The sequence below is a fragment of the Poecilia formosa genome, unplaced genomic scaffold, assembly GCF_000485575.1.
Source record: "Poecilia formosa unplaced genomic scaffold, Poecilia_formosa-5.1.2 Scaffold88, whole genome shotgun sequence".
Lineage (NCBI taxonomy): Eukaryota > Metazoa > Chordata > Actinopteri > Cyprinodontiformes > Poeciliidae > Poecilia > Poecilia formosa.
In genome coordinates this window covers 581,352-599,475 of record NW_006800027.1, presented here as the reverse complement: position 1 = coordinate 599,475, position 18,124 = coordinate 581,352, and the positions used below count along the sequence as shown (strand labels likewise).

At 40.7% G+C, this 18,124-nt stretch overlaps 1 protein-coding gene across 3 annotated transcripts in view; it reads right to left on the bottom strand.

Moving 5' to 3' along the window:
• cep112 (centrosomal protein 112) overlaps positions 1-18,124 on the bottom strand; it is a 113,396-nt gene that overhangs the window by 17,796 nt on the left and 77,476 nt on the right. For all 3 annotated transcript variants that reach the window (XM_007557342.2, XM_016674016.1, XM_016674015.1), the window contains 2 exons: positions 11,604-11,666; positions 7,464-7,613 (listed from right to left, as the gene is read on the bottom strand). In XM_007557342.2, the coding sequence (XP_007557404.1) occupies positions 7,464-7,613; positions 11,604-11,666 (213 nt within the window). The remainder of the gene's footprint in view (positions 1-7,463; positions 7,614-11,603; positions 11,667-18,124) is intronic.

Sequence of the window (18,124 nt, the reverse complement as noted above, 5' to 3'; positions counted from 1 at the left end):
CAAAAAGGAATACAGGGAGATAGGGGAGATAGAAAGATGTTAAAATAATAAATTTTATTGCCCTTAAATTATCTAAATGAATTGAACCACATGCATCTTCATATCCTCTAAAATACACAAAGTACTGTTCTGATATCAGATTTTGCAAGGTCATGACATATATGTAGACAAAATCTGTCAAATGCAGGGTAAACATAAACCACTAACCTCTCTAGCATTTTCTGCTGTAGTCCACATTAAATGAAGGGCATTTTCCATGACATACAGACGCACAAGGCTTCACTAATGTGGTGAAATTCGCATAACAGCCCTAAATATAAATTCACACTGTCACACATTTGAGCTCATTCACAAAAGCAAAACAAGAACAAAGCCACGGAAACACAGATGGCTGAGAAACTTTAGTAAACAAGCGCTCGGCTCAAGGTTGACGCAAAGATCTCGCGGTTGTTTTGAAGGACGTGGATGCACACTGGAACGGCGGGGGGAGCGGACAAATACGCGCTTGCGTACACAAAACGTTTGAAGCAGTTCTTTGCCTCTCCAGCAGTGTGGATCCAGCACACCTGTTCTTGATCCAGTGCTGCCATTCCTTCCCACAGGCAAAGTCATCCTTTCAACCCTCTCAGAAACCAATGCATATATAACCACACAACTACAGACGAGCTGCAGCTGCTACAACTAGCCGCGGCGAAAGTGGGCGCGCGTTTGTGTGGCTCAATGTGTGCACACAGGACCCCCTGTTAATATTACGCATGCACAAAAGCCCAGCAACTAGTTCACAAAGACTACATCGACTGAGTTTGACAAAGACCACACTGTGTAGTGCACAAGCAACAGCACACCTTATATATTCCCTCTCATCCTCAAACACAGGGAGACAATGGTCACTGTTGCATTATGTAACGTGTCTACTGTCATTTCACCCAGAGGACCAGGACCTTCTCTTTGACTCGTTGCAGAAGTTGCTGCTGGATGTGCTGGGATCAAAAAGTATGTCTTCCTATGTGGGTGTGTGACACAGGCTGTGTGAAGGTGTATGCTCAAGAATGCAACAGTGCCCAGAAAAGGGCACTAACTCAAAGGCCTGTTGTGTGAGAGACACAGACAGATAAAGACTTGAGGACCCGAGTTAGGAGAAAACTGGGGAGGCTGCATGTGGGCCCACAACCACTGGGCTATACAGGTGGGAGCGTGTGCATATGTTTGTGTGTGTGCGTGCATGGAAAAGATTCAGCAGGTAGAAAGACAGGAAGCACTGCTGTGGGGAGCAGGAACAGCGGTGCTGATCAAAGCCCAGGCGGGTGACACTATGGGCGGAGTGCCATTGTTTATTCACCAGCCACCTCTTCCTTTTGGCAGGGCGAGGTGAGCGCGTGTGCTTGCGAATGTGAGTGCAGAAGCAGAGTTTGAGACGGAACGAGTTCGGAGATACAGAGTTGGAAAGATAGGGTGTGCCAGAGAAAAGACACAAGGTGTTTGTGTGTGCACCTTGCTCTTGGCAGGCTAATGTCGGCTTCAGTTCAGTCAGGTGTGGCGTATGCACACTCATACTCTATATGCATGAATCTGTGAAGATAGTCATTAAAACCTGAAATATGTTATCAAAGAACCAGCATATAAACTTTTTCTTTGTTAGATGAAAAGAAAAAAAAAAAACATGTGGAGACACCAGTTACCGAAATCAGACAATTAAAACTGGCAACCAAACACAGGATGTGTCTTGTAGAGTACACTTTACAATCTAGGCAGCATCAATGTGGGCCAAAACACATTATCAGGGTAGGTATTTATCCCAGATAATGGCCCTAGTAAAGAAATGGTACTTTGGTTTTAATGGCTGGAGAGTGCTTAGCATTTCTGATTCATTTGTTTCAGCGGGATAATGATCAGCCATTTTGTGTTTATTTCAACGCTTTCTGTCGCAGGACACCGTGTGTAAATGTTGTATTTGCAATAAAGAAAGAGGATTCCAGCTGCACACAACTGAAAGTTAACATATTGACAGGACAGACATCAATCGTGGATGCTACGTTTTCGTCTTTCTCACATGAATGAAAACACGGTTTGTTAAGACTACGGATATAAACAAAATGTGCACTTTTGATGGCCACACCAAAACACTGACTTTGTTGTCCTTTTGCCAACAAAGCCAACACTGGATTTGGCAGACCAATATGCACCCAAGCTGTAACATTAAGAACCAGATTTAGCATCTGGAAATTGTTCCCAAGGACGAATCAGACTTGTGCAGCTCCACAATTCTCTTCCTGAGATCTTGGCTGGTTTCTTTTGCCTTTTCCAATTGTGTTAAACAGCAGTGTGTTTGAGGCATGGCCTTAAAATACATCCACTGGTGTGCCTCTAATTCAAATATGTCAGTTAACCAATCAGGGGTTTCCCAAAGCCTTCACATGATCATCTGAGCCCTCCCTCGTTGTTAAAAGAGAAGGTAATCATTTTGAATGGAAACTTTTGAATTCACAGAAAAAAATGTTTTCACTGGGTTTCCTGGGATTTAGCATATGGGGATTATTTTGGTGATTCTAACCAACCTAGAACAAGATACGTTTGGTCTGATTTAACTTCAGACAGTGAGAAAAAAGGTGCATGTGTCCTTTTATTTGGTGTATCACTAATACGTAAATATCTAGTTTCAACTGTATGTGTATATTTTTGTTCCTCTATACATTCCCAACAGAGCAATTCCAGAGGAATATCCTATATGATCATAATACTTACGAATGAACAGATCATTCCAAAAAGTGTAATAAACTGAGACAAGAAAACCGTTGCAATAACTATCAAAAAAATGTGTTCCTCCAGTAATAACATTACGCATACAAAAAACTAAGATAATGAGCATACTTAACTTTACTGTCGATTAACTAAAAAAGGGCTTTAATGATGCGCAAAGGTCTGTGCAGCTAACACCCACATTTAAGAGGTCCAGCAGCAGCAGAGCCACAGAGGGAGCTAAATTCAGGTTAGAAACGACAGAATGGGGCTGCTAAAGAGAGGGGGGGGGGGAAAAGGACATCTGATCCAGTGCAGCATGCATTCAGAGCAACTGTTTCGGGATTATCCCAATTCAAATGTGCGGCTAACTTTGATGTTATTTTCTTCCCCCCCTATTGTCTGAAGCCCCTCGCTCTCTTCATAATCCGAGGCCTTTGAAGTGAGCAGCGTGGAAACAATGTCAGCAGGCGACACACTAACTCCGATGGCCCACTGACAGCTCTCCGCCGCTCCTTTCTTTCCCCACCTTTTGTCTCAACTTCTACACTTCCTCTATCCTTTCATTGCTCTTTCCCCCTGCCTTTAGTCTCAAACACTGTTTGTCACCTCGCCTCTTTCCTTTAGCTACTTGATGCTTTAAATCTTTCTGTAACTTCCTTATTTTCTCCTCTTTATTACCTGTTAGGTCATCTCAACCCCCTCTCTCGCACCACACATAAGTCTGGTCTTCACTAAATTATTCAAGCATTAATTGGAATCTCATTAGCTGGCGTTTAACACAAGGGGATCGCTATAATGAAGACACAGATAATGAAAGCTGTTGTCTGCTCATAACACTGATGCCAAGAGAAATGTAACAGCTTATGACACAAAAGACAAAATGTGTATGTTATTGCTTGTAGTCAGTGTAGACTACAAGCAATAAGAGTGTGAACAATGACACTGATTTTCTGTGCTGTTTAAGAATTGTAGTCTGCCTGTAATTTCTGCAACGGCAGTGGAGGAAGTGAACAAAGCTGTTCAGTGTGCGTTGGCCACGCTTCCAAATACTGAACTAACACCAACTGCCATCTTGTTCAGCTCAGCACTTCTCTTTTCTAATTGGGGGATGCTGGCTTACAGAGCAGACAATTTCAGGTAAGCTTCATAGCGTCTAACTGGTGCACTACATATGTCTTGGCCAAATGTTGGCAATTGCATAAAATTTAAGACTTGCACGGCTTCAGCAAGTAATCGTTTCTCAATAATTAGAGTCAAACGATCAAGTCATTCGCAGGATTCTGGAGAACTTGTCTACATACTAAAGAGGTAATTTAGTCATTTGGTGTATTTAGACAGATCTAAAAGCGCCCGCCAGGACTAGAGTTGTCCACCTCTACCATAAGAGTTTGTTTTTTTTTGAATGGAGGAAAAACTTATTAGGATGTTCAAAACAACCTAAGACCACCTGGACCCCAATATACTGACACACCACAATGCTTTGTTTGGTGTTTTTTTTTCCAGTGATTTCCAATTTGGTCAAGTTTGCATGAGTCTGCACAAATAGCCTACCTAGTTAGCCCTGCTGCGAAGGATAAAGAAAAATATCTGCAAATGTGAGAAAAAGCAACAGAACTGACCTTAGTGGGCAGTCTACCAAACACAATGGGAGCTGATTAGTGATACAACTGCAAGCAAGTGTTACAGCCAATAAAAAACAGGGTGGAGGACAAAAATATCGAAAGACGAAGACAACATCAGCAGCAAGCTAACTGTCGTCTACGTTTCTTTACCTTTTCCTCCTCATCTTCTTTTCCTCTCAACATTTTCACAATAAATTGGTGGATTACTGCCATCAACTGTTATGTCTGGTAATCCCTCCAAGTGTCAGAAACACAAGAATTTGCTCAACAGTACAATGCATTCAGTTGGCCTTAGTTGGTGTGACAAACAATGTAAATTGCGCAACCGCTCATCTCATTTCCCAAGTGTGTAATCCTCAATCTATGTATTGCCACACAAACATCTGCCGAAAGTGTCAAGCATGGTGGTGGCAGAATACTACGAGTTTTGCAGCCCATAGCACAAAGTGAGTGCAATGATAAAAACTGTGAGTTACAAACCAAAACAAGTACGTGCTGAGTGTTGTGCAGGAAACTGGTGAACTCAATATGCCGCAGCAGAATTTAATTGAGCATAAGAAAAGGCTTTTAAATTAATAATGTGACAGGAATATATTATCTTGATTGTATTGATTGTCATCAATTAAATAAAGTTACAGAAGCTACACTAATTATATCTAAACAAATTTTTGAATTTGAAAATCTGTCAAATTTGTGACTTTATACTTCAACAAGCAATTGCCTCTGGCTGTCACAGAATAATGCTTTTCTGATGAATCCTTTGCATTTGTACATACTTAGATTAAAACAGAAGCCTTCCCTATGTGTGGGATATGGTTGTTACTTTCTGTTGTGGAGTAAAATGAAAGGCTGTGGAAAAAAGCAAACTCTGGACAAGGAGCAAAGATCTAAGGGTCGGCTCACAAACCTGCCTACTTCCTATACAAGGCAGCTGCGGCCACAAACAGACTAAGTTGTGTTTGGAAACATGTACTGATCCCAGACCAGACACAACAACTCTTTATTTAGGGAGCCACACCCAATCAACTGCCAGTGCAACTGTCTTCCAGCCTGCTTTATGCACAATAAAGGACCTTATGTCCGAAAACTCATCTGGTTGCTGCTTTGTCTATACATTTTAAAAGGGGCTGAAGGGGAATTAGGTTGTGTTTTAGGACATAAACAGTCACAGCCTATAAGACTGAAGTCCGAGTGTGAAGTTAAATTGTAAAACAGAGTAACGGTGATGATCAAGGCACGGGGTGCAGCAGGCGGATATATAACTTTCACTCAGACACTTAAAGACACTATGGAGTTTGAAACTAGCCATAAAAATGACAAAGCACATGCAAACAGTGAGTGGGCTCTAACAAAAGAACAAGTGACCCGTGTCTACTCTATTAAAGTCAAACCCAGACAGGACGTTTTTTTTTTTTTTTTTTTAAAGAATGAAGTTTGCAGACAACCCCCTACTTGACACAGTTGAGGGTAAATGTCCACAACTATACATATGAAAACACAAGAAGCAACACCTAGAAGGCTAATAGCCTTACGCCAACTCAGGTTGCAAGAAAGCTGACTTGTAAAACTATTTAGATTCATGTTAATGAAACCCTTCACACAATGATAATATATTATTTTAAAAGATTATGGACGTTTACGATGAGCTGATAAATTTGCTTAGCTTAAAACAACAAAGAGAAGAAGCACACAGCGACACTTTGCACTTTCTATTTGATAAATTTAGGGATGGTCTGATGCAACCCTAAACCCAAAAAGAACAGGCATCAGTATTGCTTGACGAAATTCAAACCCTAATACATGTTGTTGCACAATCAGCAAGCAATGAAGTCAGTTGCATTTTGCATGTCTGGCTTGAAAAGCTGCATTTCACATTATTTTTCTGCTTAAAAAACTCTTTCACAAAACTATTGTTTTGTCTAACAATAGCTTTTTTTTGTTTTCCAAAATTCACAATGATTTTCACAGTTAAGGAAATATAGAACCTGCAGAAGCTACAGAACGAACATGATGACAAGAAGGAAGGACATAATGAAGGAAGGAATCGAGGAAGGGATTAAGACACAGAAATAAAATGAGAAAGAGACAAGAGAAAAGAAGAGTACAATAAATGACAGAAATAGGGAAGAGAAAAACGGCATAAGAAATTAGGAAATAAAGATAAAAGGAAAAAATGAAATAAAGAGAGAGAAAGAAAACTAGAAAAAAGAAAAGGATACAAGAAAGGAAAGACACAAGAAGGATGCATTGAAGTACAGAAGAAAGAAAGGACACTATGGAGGACAGAAGAAAAGAAGGAGTGGTATGAGAAAGAAAAAAAGAGTTGAAAAATCAAGGAAAAGTCAGTAAGGAAAGAAGGATGGAAGGGCATGCCCTGCGACAGACTGGGCATACCAGGGTGGACCCCGCCTCTCGCCCGGAATGTTAGCTGGAGACAGGCACCAGCACCCCTCCCGACCCCACTGAGGGACAAGGGTGTACAGAAAATGGATGGATGGATGGATGGATGGATGGATGGATGGAAGGAAGGGCACAGAGAATAAATAAATGAAGCAAGACACATGAAGGACAACTCAGAAAAGACACAGATAGACAAAATGAGTGACCCTGTGAAAAAAGGAAGGAAGGAAAAACTCAGGAAAGAATGTGAGAAAGGAAAAGAAAGGCATATGGGATAAAACAAAGAGTTCAGTAAAAAAAAATGAAGACAGGCAGAAAGAGGAGAAAGGAAATGGTAGACACAGGACAGGATTCAAGGAAGGATACAAACAAGAAAGGATGGAGGGAATGTCATGATTTTAATCAATTTAATGTTGCATCAGATTAGGGCTCAGTCTCTGCAAATGTCCAAAAATGGTACTTAATCTGTATTATGTCAGGCTGCCCCAGGGCAGTTGTGAATATAATCTGGTAACTTGCATCATCAGTGTGAGAATGCATGTGTGTCAATGGAAATGACTGATTTCATTGTAAAGCATCTTTGTTTTGAGAGTTAAAAAGCACCATCTAAATCTGATGTCATTTCATTTCATCAGTGAGAACATATCCTGACTGGGACATCTCTGGATCAGACGCAACTGCGAAGAAGTTGCCAGCACAAACCTTGTTGGCCTGCTCGGCATCGTGGGTAATCGCCTGTCTCTCTTCGTCCCACCGAGCATTGGCCTCCTTCAGCTGCTTCTCCATTGCCTGCTTCAGGCGAACAGCCTCTTCTTTAGAGTCGCATACCGACGTCTGCAGCTCTGCAATCAGCTGGCGAAAAAGGGGGGGAGAACAAAAAAAAAAAAACGTGATGATTTTACTTGGGACTCCACAAACCTGAACGAAGGAGTCAACGTTGAACTAGTCGGGCAGCTCTCATAACAAACATTTCACTGTAAAAACAGAATCTGGACGGCGAGCGGTCACCTTGAAAGGCAGCTTTTTTCTTACCGATCTCATGTCTTTTTTAGAGACAAGACAGGAGACAATAGAAAGAGAAAAGAGAAGAGGGAGTAAAAAAACCCCCAAAAAAACCCAACAACTTCCTTCTCGTAAGAGCTCGTCGATTTTGTGTTGGTGAACTTGTGGTGCACGCTAAGATGAAAAGGAAGTGGCTCGTCTTTGAAAATCTTCCGTCCAAATTAACATTCTATTTAAGCCGCAGTTCGCGAGAAGATGAGGAAAGATGAGAGCGGGTGAAAGAAAGAGGAGGATGGGGGAAGAGCAGGGGTGGTTGCGCGGTGGTTCTGGAGCTAGCTCTGGGCTAGACGGATAATTGTTTACCGTGTTCACACGTCGGAGGACTAGGCCTGCTGGAATCTGTCGGCTGTGTGGGAGTACGGCAGGTGAGCCTCTACAGGTCGCCCACAGACAGACGGAGATGATGAGGGTGGAGCAACGGCGAAATGTAAATTAAGATTACTGTATGAAACCACATTGTTCTTGGAAAAAAAAAACAACAAAAAAAACAAAACAAACAAACTAATAATTAGGCATATTTGTACATGAACTTTCAGCTCTCGTCCACTGGGCCCCCCCACCTCCACCGCCTCCCAGCTCCCTCTGTGGACGGTCAGGGATAAAGTAATGGCCTCTCATCCAATACCACCCACCATAACCTCATCATTAAGCAGCGAGAGAGAGAGCGCAGCCCCTGTTCAGTTCACAGGTCACCCAGGAGGACCACTCTCAGCGAGGTGCTTAGCACACACGGCCGAATCTGAGAACACGTTAATTAGGTAAGTGTGTGTGTACGAATGAGCAAAAAGGGGAGACAAAAGTGAAACGGACGAAATATGCATGAGAGATGGTTGTGTGCGCTCAAGCACGTAACATACACCGCTGTATCTACTGTGTCTTTATTCCCCCTAGGATAATGTACGGTATGGTATGCTTTTAATTGGGCTATTAGCCATGCAGCTGAGCTCATGAGCGATGCCCCCCTGTCAGTCACTAAGGGGTTAACAACTGGGGTTATCCTTTGAGTTTCAAAGACCTCTTGTTTACATTTGACTGAGTTGTCCCAAGGGGAGGGCTGAAAAAAACCTCAAGGCTCCACCTTTACATTTTAAAACAAAGCTGATGAAGTGCTGAAAAACACTCTGAATTAATCAAGCGTCTTAGTATTATTGCAAAAAAGATGCGTCTTTAACACCATTCTCTTTACGGCATGCTTCAAATCTTTCACACAAAGACTCTTCTTTAATATCACAGTGTGTTTGTTAAACATGTGCCAGCTTTTTTTGCTCCCAAAACAGAGGATTAATCACTTAATGCTCGTCTGCGGTGGCACACTTCGTCACCGAAGCGGCCAAACATGACTGAACTTTCACACAGCATCCGACTTCTTTTGAAGTCGAGCATTGTGTAACTTAATAAGCTACCGTTCTTTCACAACATCTGCTTGTCAACCTGGCTTTCAACTTGGAGCTTTTGCCAGCTAACCCAAAATGTGTGTGTGTGTGTGTGTGTGTGTGTTTGCGTGTGCAGGTAGGGGAATAGAGGGGGGATTTACAGGTGGCAAGAAAGAAAAACAACAACCCCTACCACTTTTGAATACTCTCTTTGAGGAACAAGGTGCAATTATGGTCAAATGATTGTAATATTTTAGCTCGACATAATCAAGAAGAAAACCTTTTTCTTCTGTTGTGTAAACAGTACTTAATGGTGTTTTAGATCTTTAAGCCGGTGAAGGGAAAAGTGCTTGAACTTCCCAAAGCATTTTTGCTGAATGGAACATTTTTAAAGGAAGCAATAGTTCTGCTTGGAGAGAAGAATTACCCCGGATTTAAATGGGCTGAGGTGACATGTCCTAATGGCAAACACATGGCTCCGAAAAACAAGTGCAGGTTCAAGTCGACAGGAGGAGAATAAAGGTGAAGGAGATGCAGTAAACGGGGATCAGAGGACAAGGAACACTATAAAAATATAAGAAAGAGAGAAAAAGACTTAAACAGATGTTTGGTGTGATCGAGCATGGAGGCTCTGCCGAAATAAACGAAACACTGCAAAATGTTGCAGGGATAAGGCGGCTGCAGCAACCTGAGCCACCGTAGCCCTGGGCTAGAACGTGGAGAACTGGGCCGCTCTTGTTTTCTCCAATGTGGTTTTGATAATAGCAGAGGTTCAAGGTAGTAAAGCATTCAAATGGTCAAGATTTTCTGAGTTTTGGATACAGTTTTTCTACTGCTTTCTTTCACCAACACACAAAACACTACGTGACAAACTGGGATGCATAAATCTTTTACACCTGGAGAAGTTCAGAATCATCAACTGGTGATTTTCAACTTCATCTGCCCTGACTGGCAGAGTGGGTGTTACTGCAGAAAGAAGAATTTTTTTTTTTGTCTCAGCAAGGTATTTAAAAATAACAAAAACACAAAAAACTGTAAGAAGCTTTTTAAAAGAAAACCGTAATTCCTATATTTTCATCTCAGTTGAGCTGGTAATCTAGATTCTTGAGGGCATCCACATGGAAATTGATGTCATGCTAGCTAGCAATGCTAACCACATCGATGATATCGATGTCCTCATTGTCCCCTGTAAAAAAGTTCAACCCATATACGTTTTTTTGTGCACAGTCTTTTCCATTCAGTAAGTTTATCCATTATTGTTTGCCTTTTGATTATGCTAGACAAAAAGAGCAGAAACCTTTTATCTGACCTCACAACTGGTCAAATAGCAACTGAAGTCTGGTCTGATGCTAAATTGGTCAAATCAAATTTGGATTCTGTGAGAGTGCCTTCTGGTGGTCAGAAAATAGCATTGCAGATAGAACTCAGATAGGGACTAGATCAGATAACGCATAAAACTTAGAAATGAGCATCTTGATGAAAGAGTAATTTCCCGGACACAAAAATGAACTACAACCACAATCAGAGCTATTTAGGATAAAAGCGTCTCCATCATCAAGTGAGCTACACCAAAAACCCCGTCTTAGCTAACAGCGTGGGAGAACAAATGGGCTGAACTTGTTCTGATGAATCTCCCAGGAGTAAACACTCACTTGCAAATAAAGTTAAATTATATCCTGAAACATTGTGTTGAATTTCAAGGTATCCTGAAGTGGGGCTACTTTAAATAAAGTAATTTGGAAGAATATTTGAATACATCATCATCACTGTTTAGGTCTAGGCAGTAACAATGCCAGAAAGGAATGTCTGCAGAGAAATATTTGTTAGCTGTTCTAAGTGTCAGGAATTCATTCTTTGCATGCCAAGAGTATATTTAGCCCGTTGGATGAGGCCTCACTGCACTTCAATCTAGCAGCGTTAATAGTGTGCAAGATGCTAATGGTCACAGAGAGACTATGAACTGTCGTCATGACAGATGAGAAACAAAGGAGTGAGGAAAATCGGGCTTATATGATCAGTGCTATATTTACTAAGAACATCTCCATTATGTGAATTTCTGATAGTCTGCCCCCTGCTTGTATAAACTGAAACTGAAAACCAACAATTTATTTACCCAGTAGTACGAATAATTAATTTATGAAAAAATATCTCAGTTTTATACCAAATTCCTTCATGAAAATTTGCTATAATTTAAGTTACTTTTGTAGGTATGTGGATTTTTTTTAATTTTTATTTTTACTTTTGAACATTTTGCTTTTCCTTGAGGCCAGAGGGGCAAATGCTGCAGGTAAAAAAATCCTTCCCCCCTCCCCTCCCATCAGTGAGTTCTGTGACAAAGTTGGGTGGAAAAGGGAAATATTAAATGAAAGAAGGGGCGGAATAAGGCGGGAGAAAAGAAACTGATTACCTGGGCAGACTTGGCAAGCTTCTGATTGTACTCCTTCTCAGTCTGCTTCAACCTGCTGTTGGTCTGCAACAAGAAAGAAGAGAGAGACGGGTGTGAGAAAGAGATATGCAGACAGGTGGATGGAGGGACACAAAGAGGCACAACTGAGAGGTGAAATTCAATCTTCTGTTAGGAAGTGCACAGAGGCACATCACCCTCCCAACCAAACCTCTCTCTCACATACACACACACACACACACACACACTAGTGTTGACCTCTGTCTGTTGGCAGTGTGTCCCTGTGGCCCCTTGGCAGCGCTCCAGCCTTAACGCCTATGCGTGCCAGAAGGTAGTGACGGTCACGGTGCCCAGAGGGCACCAGTCCCTTTTGATCTCTGACCAACAATCCATCACTTAACAAGAAAGGGGGTGTTGGAAGGGTGAATTAAATGTTGCTGCCAATTAACCACTGAGGGGAAAAAGAAAGGGATGATCGAGAAAAGCTTCAGGACTCAACACAGTGAATTGATGTCAACCGAGTGCTGATCTTCTGCCAACCATCAAGTTGTTTACAATGATCTAAGAAAAGAAGGTGCATCATTGTATAATTGAGATATCTAACTCTTATTTAAAGGGGCAGACATCATTATTGTCCCATTTCCTTTGCAGTTATATTTTGTAGTTCATGTTAAGAGTACAGATTTCAATGTCCAAAATCAAGAAAAGAAAAAAAAAAAAAAAAAGCATGAAGCAAACAAGGCAGATGGGAAAGTAGAAAAGTAACGTTATGTTTGGACCTCTAAATTAAAGCATCTATGTGTAACAAAGAGCAAAGCAAGAAGAAACAAAATATAGGAAAATCTTCAGTTTGAACTTGAGTTCATAAAGTGCAGAATGTCGGTCACTGAGGAGTTATTGATTTAATTTAATAATACAATCCGTGAACAATAGTTTTGTAAAGACAGGTCAGTCATAAAAAGTAAAAACCATGACCTTCAAAAATGACTCCAATGTTTTTTGCACAATGGGATGTTTGCGCTAAGAGTACTCACTCTGTCCATTTTTTATGTTTCTAATAAAGGCCATATACTGATCTGATATATTCCTTTGTTGTTAGAGAAACAATCCAATTTTTACATTGATAATATGTTATGCCCATAGATGGTGTGCCATCAAAGGCTTGTTTATACCAGCAAGATGTGTAATAAAATGGCTTATTATCAGCATTGAAAAACAAAGGCAAATACATCTTTTGATTTATTTGTTAAATTATATTAAAAAAAGCTATAACATTTCTTTAAATCACTAATAATTTAGGGCTTCTTTCAATTTTAAGACAAACGCTCTTTGTCATATCCTGAGAGTCCCTGACAGACAATTCATGAGCAAACACTGCTCCATTGAACACACCCCTCACAGCCATCAACACCTAAGCTGCGTTCGGCCTCTGCACCCAATCCAAACACTTCCTGACAAACACCGCCGTCCGCTCTGAAGGGACACACCTGTCACCACGGATACACAGAGCCGTCACCAAGGACACGGACCTGTCTTCCCGCGCCAGGATTCTTTGAGTGGCGGCCCCGCTTGTCCCCAGGGGCCCTGCTGCACCTGATGAGAGCGCGGAGGACAAAGAAGGGTGTAGAAAAGAGGAGAAAAGGAACTGTGCATGTGGGAAAGGGGAGGTGCAAATGGGGCTCTTATTCCTTACATCTGATGCATTTGTTGTCTCCTTTGACTGTGGCAGCACCACAGCTTCCACTGAATAAAAATCAGGGTCGTCAGTTTGTACGACAATTTGGCAGGAGACAATATTTCTTAACCGTTTCGCTCAGACAGTAGCTCTGCTGCCTCGATTACAGCGAAAGATGAGACATAAATAGTGGTTGAGGAGTCAAAGTTATACCTCACCATCACCGCAGTTGGTTGTGAATTAATGAGATGTTTGCTGTACTGTAAATGACTTGGCTTCACATCTAAATGCATTCACAGACACACTGCCATACTGACACGCAAACAGTCTCAGATGTTTCATAAAAACATAAAGAGGCGGCTACTAGATTATTCCCTTTACTTACAGTCACCCAGGGGAAGGCAGCAGAAAGCACTGTACAACATCAAGCATTAAAGAGCCGAGCCATGAAATACACATTAAAAAATGGCTGAAAGTAGACTGAGATGTAGATGGAACATGTGAGGAAAATTAAAAAAAAAAAAAAGGCCCCGCTGGACTGCGAAAAACAAAGCTAAATCAAAAGCCCAGCCATATGTGTGCGAGTCTGTAAGAATTTTCAAAGAGTCTACCTGTGCCCTGCCAAAGGCATTTTTATGCTGAAGGCACTTTGAGGCTGTATCAGGCTCTTCAATCGCCTCTTAATCCTAGCGGTGTGGAGTGCAGCTGCTTTGAAGTATGAGTGTGTGTACAGATACCTTGTGGATGTGTGTGCGTGTTAAAGAGAGTGGAAGTAGATCTGAAGGCAAGGCATGCACCGCTTACCAGAACTTAATTAATAATCTGCAGTGGGAGCCAGGCCAAACACACACACACACACACACACACACACGCACACACACACACACACACACACACACACACACACACACAGACAAAAGGACACACAACACAAAGACTGGGACAGGAGTGGCAGAAGGCAGAGTGACAACTTTCTCTGACACACAAGTCACAGTTGCTCAAACACAGATAATGGACAAACAGAGAGCCTGACTTTGATCTATAGCCATTTAGAAAAGGCTCGCTCAAGGTGTGCATTCCAGGAACACTCCATTGAATCGCTGCTAAAAGCAGGTAAGAATTTCTCTGTAGTGTTGACTCTGATGGTTGACTTTATGAAAAAAAAACCAAAAAAAAACCACACACACACACAAAAACAAGTATACCTAGAAGAACTTTGCTTCTACTTGGCATATTTTTTTTTTGACAAATGTGTCTAATCTTTCATTTCTAATTGATTTGTTTTTACTATGACTTAAAGATAAACTCTAAAAACATAACAGAAACTCTAAAAACATAAGAGGGTCTTTATTACAGAAAATTGTACTAAAAACCATACACAGAGAGAATATACGTGATGTGACCTCATTACATTTGTTATGTGCGCAAGTTACTCCCAGAAAGTAAGTAACACAATGCTTATCTATATTGTGAGTATTAAATCGCTAAAAAAAAAGAGCTAAGGAAAGCAAAAGTGCTGGCAGAGCAAAAGTTAATTTTTTCACACTTGTTCAAAAACAACGTAAGACATTTTTACATTTATTCATACATACGTTATTGATTTTTTTTACAATATGAAAGTGAGTTACAAAGTAAAAATACTTCTTGTTAATTCTCATGTCCAGAGGAAACCTGACATTAGCAGACATTCAGGCATGTAAACTATAAGGATGTCTCAATCCAATCTCAGACACCCGCAACCAATCAGAGCTCCAGACCAAACTCATCAATCGGTCTTACTGCTCTACTGCCTGTCATTTTGGTTCATCTGCACTCACAGCCTTTATTTTTTTATTTTTTTTTTATTTTTTAGAAATTGTTAATTGCCTGGAAATCTTTATGTGTGCCACTTGCAAAACTGTATTCCAGGCAAGACATATCAAAGAAAACTAAAAAATAATTAAGTTAGCAGTTCAACAAACTGATTGGTATAAGGATAAAAGTCAACAGGAGCAAAACATGATCCATATGTCAAGTAGGAGACACTGAAAAAAAAAAAAAAAGATAGTTATACTCGCTCTAGGTGACAATAGCAGCTTTTTAATTGAGTTTATCTTGTGCTGGAGCTGCAAAACCTATAAAGACTGGTTTTAAAGATGAACTCTGTAATTACAACATTTTTACTGAACTGTGTGTGGTCTTGACCAGGTTTCACCAGTTTTCTGATCTTGTAAGGGTATTGAAATTTGATTAAAAAAAAAGTCTTATGACAGATTATGCTTACTTATTGTTGTTTATGTATTTCAAAAGGGATATTGCACATTAAAAATGTGTCCCTGTTAATTATAAAGGCTATTTTTCATCTGTAGCCTCGCAAGGAACCATCAATATTGATACAATATTTTGAGCACGTCTTCATTTTACATGCATCATTGCTATCTTTGTGACATATACAGAACAATTAACATTAACCATGTACAACATGGCATATTGAAGAACGCAACAGAATTAGGATGGGATAAAAAAAAAAAAATCTTGCTCACTCAAACCAGCTACCAAAGGAGGTGGAAAGGATCTAAACTCCTAAGCAATCAACTCAGTCACATGTGTGTAATCCCTGTTGATTGAGAACTAAAAGCCAGAGACTTTTTCTGCAAAGATTGTGCTCTGCAGGTTTATAATCACGCAGCTACACAGCATTCTGCAGCAGAGAACAGGCAAAACTGGTTCATTGTTCTTCCTTGACATGTTGTCATCATGGGCGCCAATACCTGGGGCATTGTCTTAAGATAACAATAATACTAATTACTACAAGTTCAGATTACTGATTAATAGGATAACACTGACAGTAATAAAGCTATAGCTCCGGATCAGGGCAATTTACTCTCCAGGAAACATGTCACCTTTTAAAATGATCAAATAAAAAAATAAAAAAGTTACCATGTTTTGTGATATTAATAACATGGATGCAATCAAATACGTCTGTACTTTTGTTGTTTAACTGCATAAAGATCTAAAGCCAGCTAAATCCTGTTTCTCCAGGAAATGTTTAGTGGTTTTGAGTATGTGAACGTATTCGGCTGGGATTATAAAAGGCTGACCCCTGTCACGAAACACTGATGGGTTATATGCATACGCACCTGCATAATACACAAAGCTGATCACCAAGGTTTGAGGTCATTTTCACACCTGGAAGCTCATGCTTCAACGTGGAATTTCTGCCAAACTATAAAATATCTGCATATTCGCACATAATCCTTCCAATAACTCATAGAAATGCACCTTAAAAGTTCTTGTTCGTTGCGGTTCTGCTCCCAAAGGTTCCCTAATTTCATTCGGTTTTATTTACAACCCAGATTTATTCACACAGTCAAAGAGGCCACAATGTGCCATAAAACACATTCTTAATTGGTGTTGTTTCACCCTGGTCACAACAAGCTGCATGTTGTATACTAGAGATTTGATTTATGTTGTTAGTCTCTGTAAAACCATAAAAAAAAAAAAAAATAAAAATAAAAAGTCAGGCTTAAAAAGGTAATTTTCTGTGCTCCACCAAGCTTTTCCAGTGGCAGCTGTGTTTGTAAGCGCTGAAAATGGCTCTCTGTTGGCCGCACATGTCTCTCGTAACGATTTGACTTCAATCTGCTTGCGAGGGAGAGCTGGGGAGATGTTATTTACTCGTTTGTCTGTAATCATCGACGTCTTTGCCCGCGCATCTTTGAGACTCTGTGCAAGTGAGGGGAGTTGGTGCTGTAATGACAAGAGGCTTTATTTTGCATTTCACAGTTTGCCATCAATGCCTGTCAGTAGTGATTTGCTTCATGCATGCTGCTCAGTGTCAGTGCTTCATCGTGCAGAGTACAGAAATAATGCATCACGAACGCAAGCAGGCGTACACGGATAAACATACATCAAATGCTCCAACACGTAGGAAATGTTCAGTGATTATACAGAGCTACTTTTTGTTGTCAAAAAAACCAATTAAACCCATTTCCATCAGAGTGAATAGGACGTGAAATCTAACCCGCACCACAAGGTCAAGGGAGAAAGTATGATAGATGCATTAAATGCTGCTGAATCAGATGTTTAAACTCAAGCAGGTGGTCAGACGTTTAAAAATATGTCACACTCAGGCTTTCTGGTAAACCGTATGCAGTATGTTTTTATTCAGACAGCCAATGAACGTCGACTCGACCCTGATGATATTCAGGGTATCTGGTTTTCAGAGCAGGTCGACCTCACTTTCTATCCATTTATATCCCCATCCTGGCTTTGATCACTAACAGTCCTGATGTTCAGATGCAGGCTGCATTTGAGAGGAATTTGGAAGTCAACGCAAAAAAAAAAAAAAGAAAAAAAAAAGCATCATGTCCCAGTTAAAACTCCACTTCAAACCAAAGTGTAATCTGTAGCGTGCAACATGATGGGAGCTGCCTGACGCCATGTCTTAATGCGATTGAGAAAGTGTGTCGCTTCCCTCCCTCCTCTTGGATGACTTCAAAAAGTGAGCAAGGGAGCTGTAATGTTTTTTTTTTTTTTTTTTTTGGGACAGCAGAGCTTTTACTCTGACTCTTTCATCTGCTGGCTGACTCACTCTCTACTTCACCCCTTTCTTTTTCTCTGCCGTTGGGCTGTTTTGGCGTGCCGAACAGACAAATAGGCTGACGTAGGCCTGAGCATGCGTACATGTACAAATATACACAACGCAACATACATTTAGACATAAAGACCTACTAATCTGGATGCCCTTAAAGAAAGAGAATAACATTTACGCCCCGAAATCAGATTCCTCGCTTTGCCTCCTCTGTTTTATTGTCTCGCAGTAAGTCTGTCAGGGTAAGCTGAATGTGGGCTCTCTTTGATCATCCCC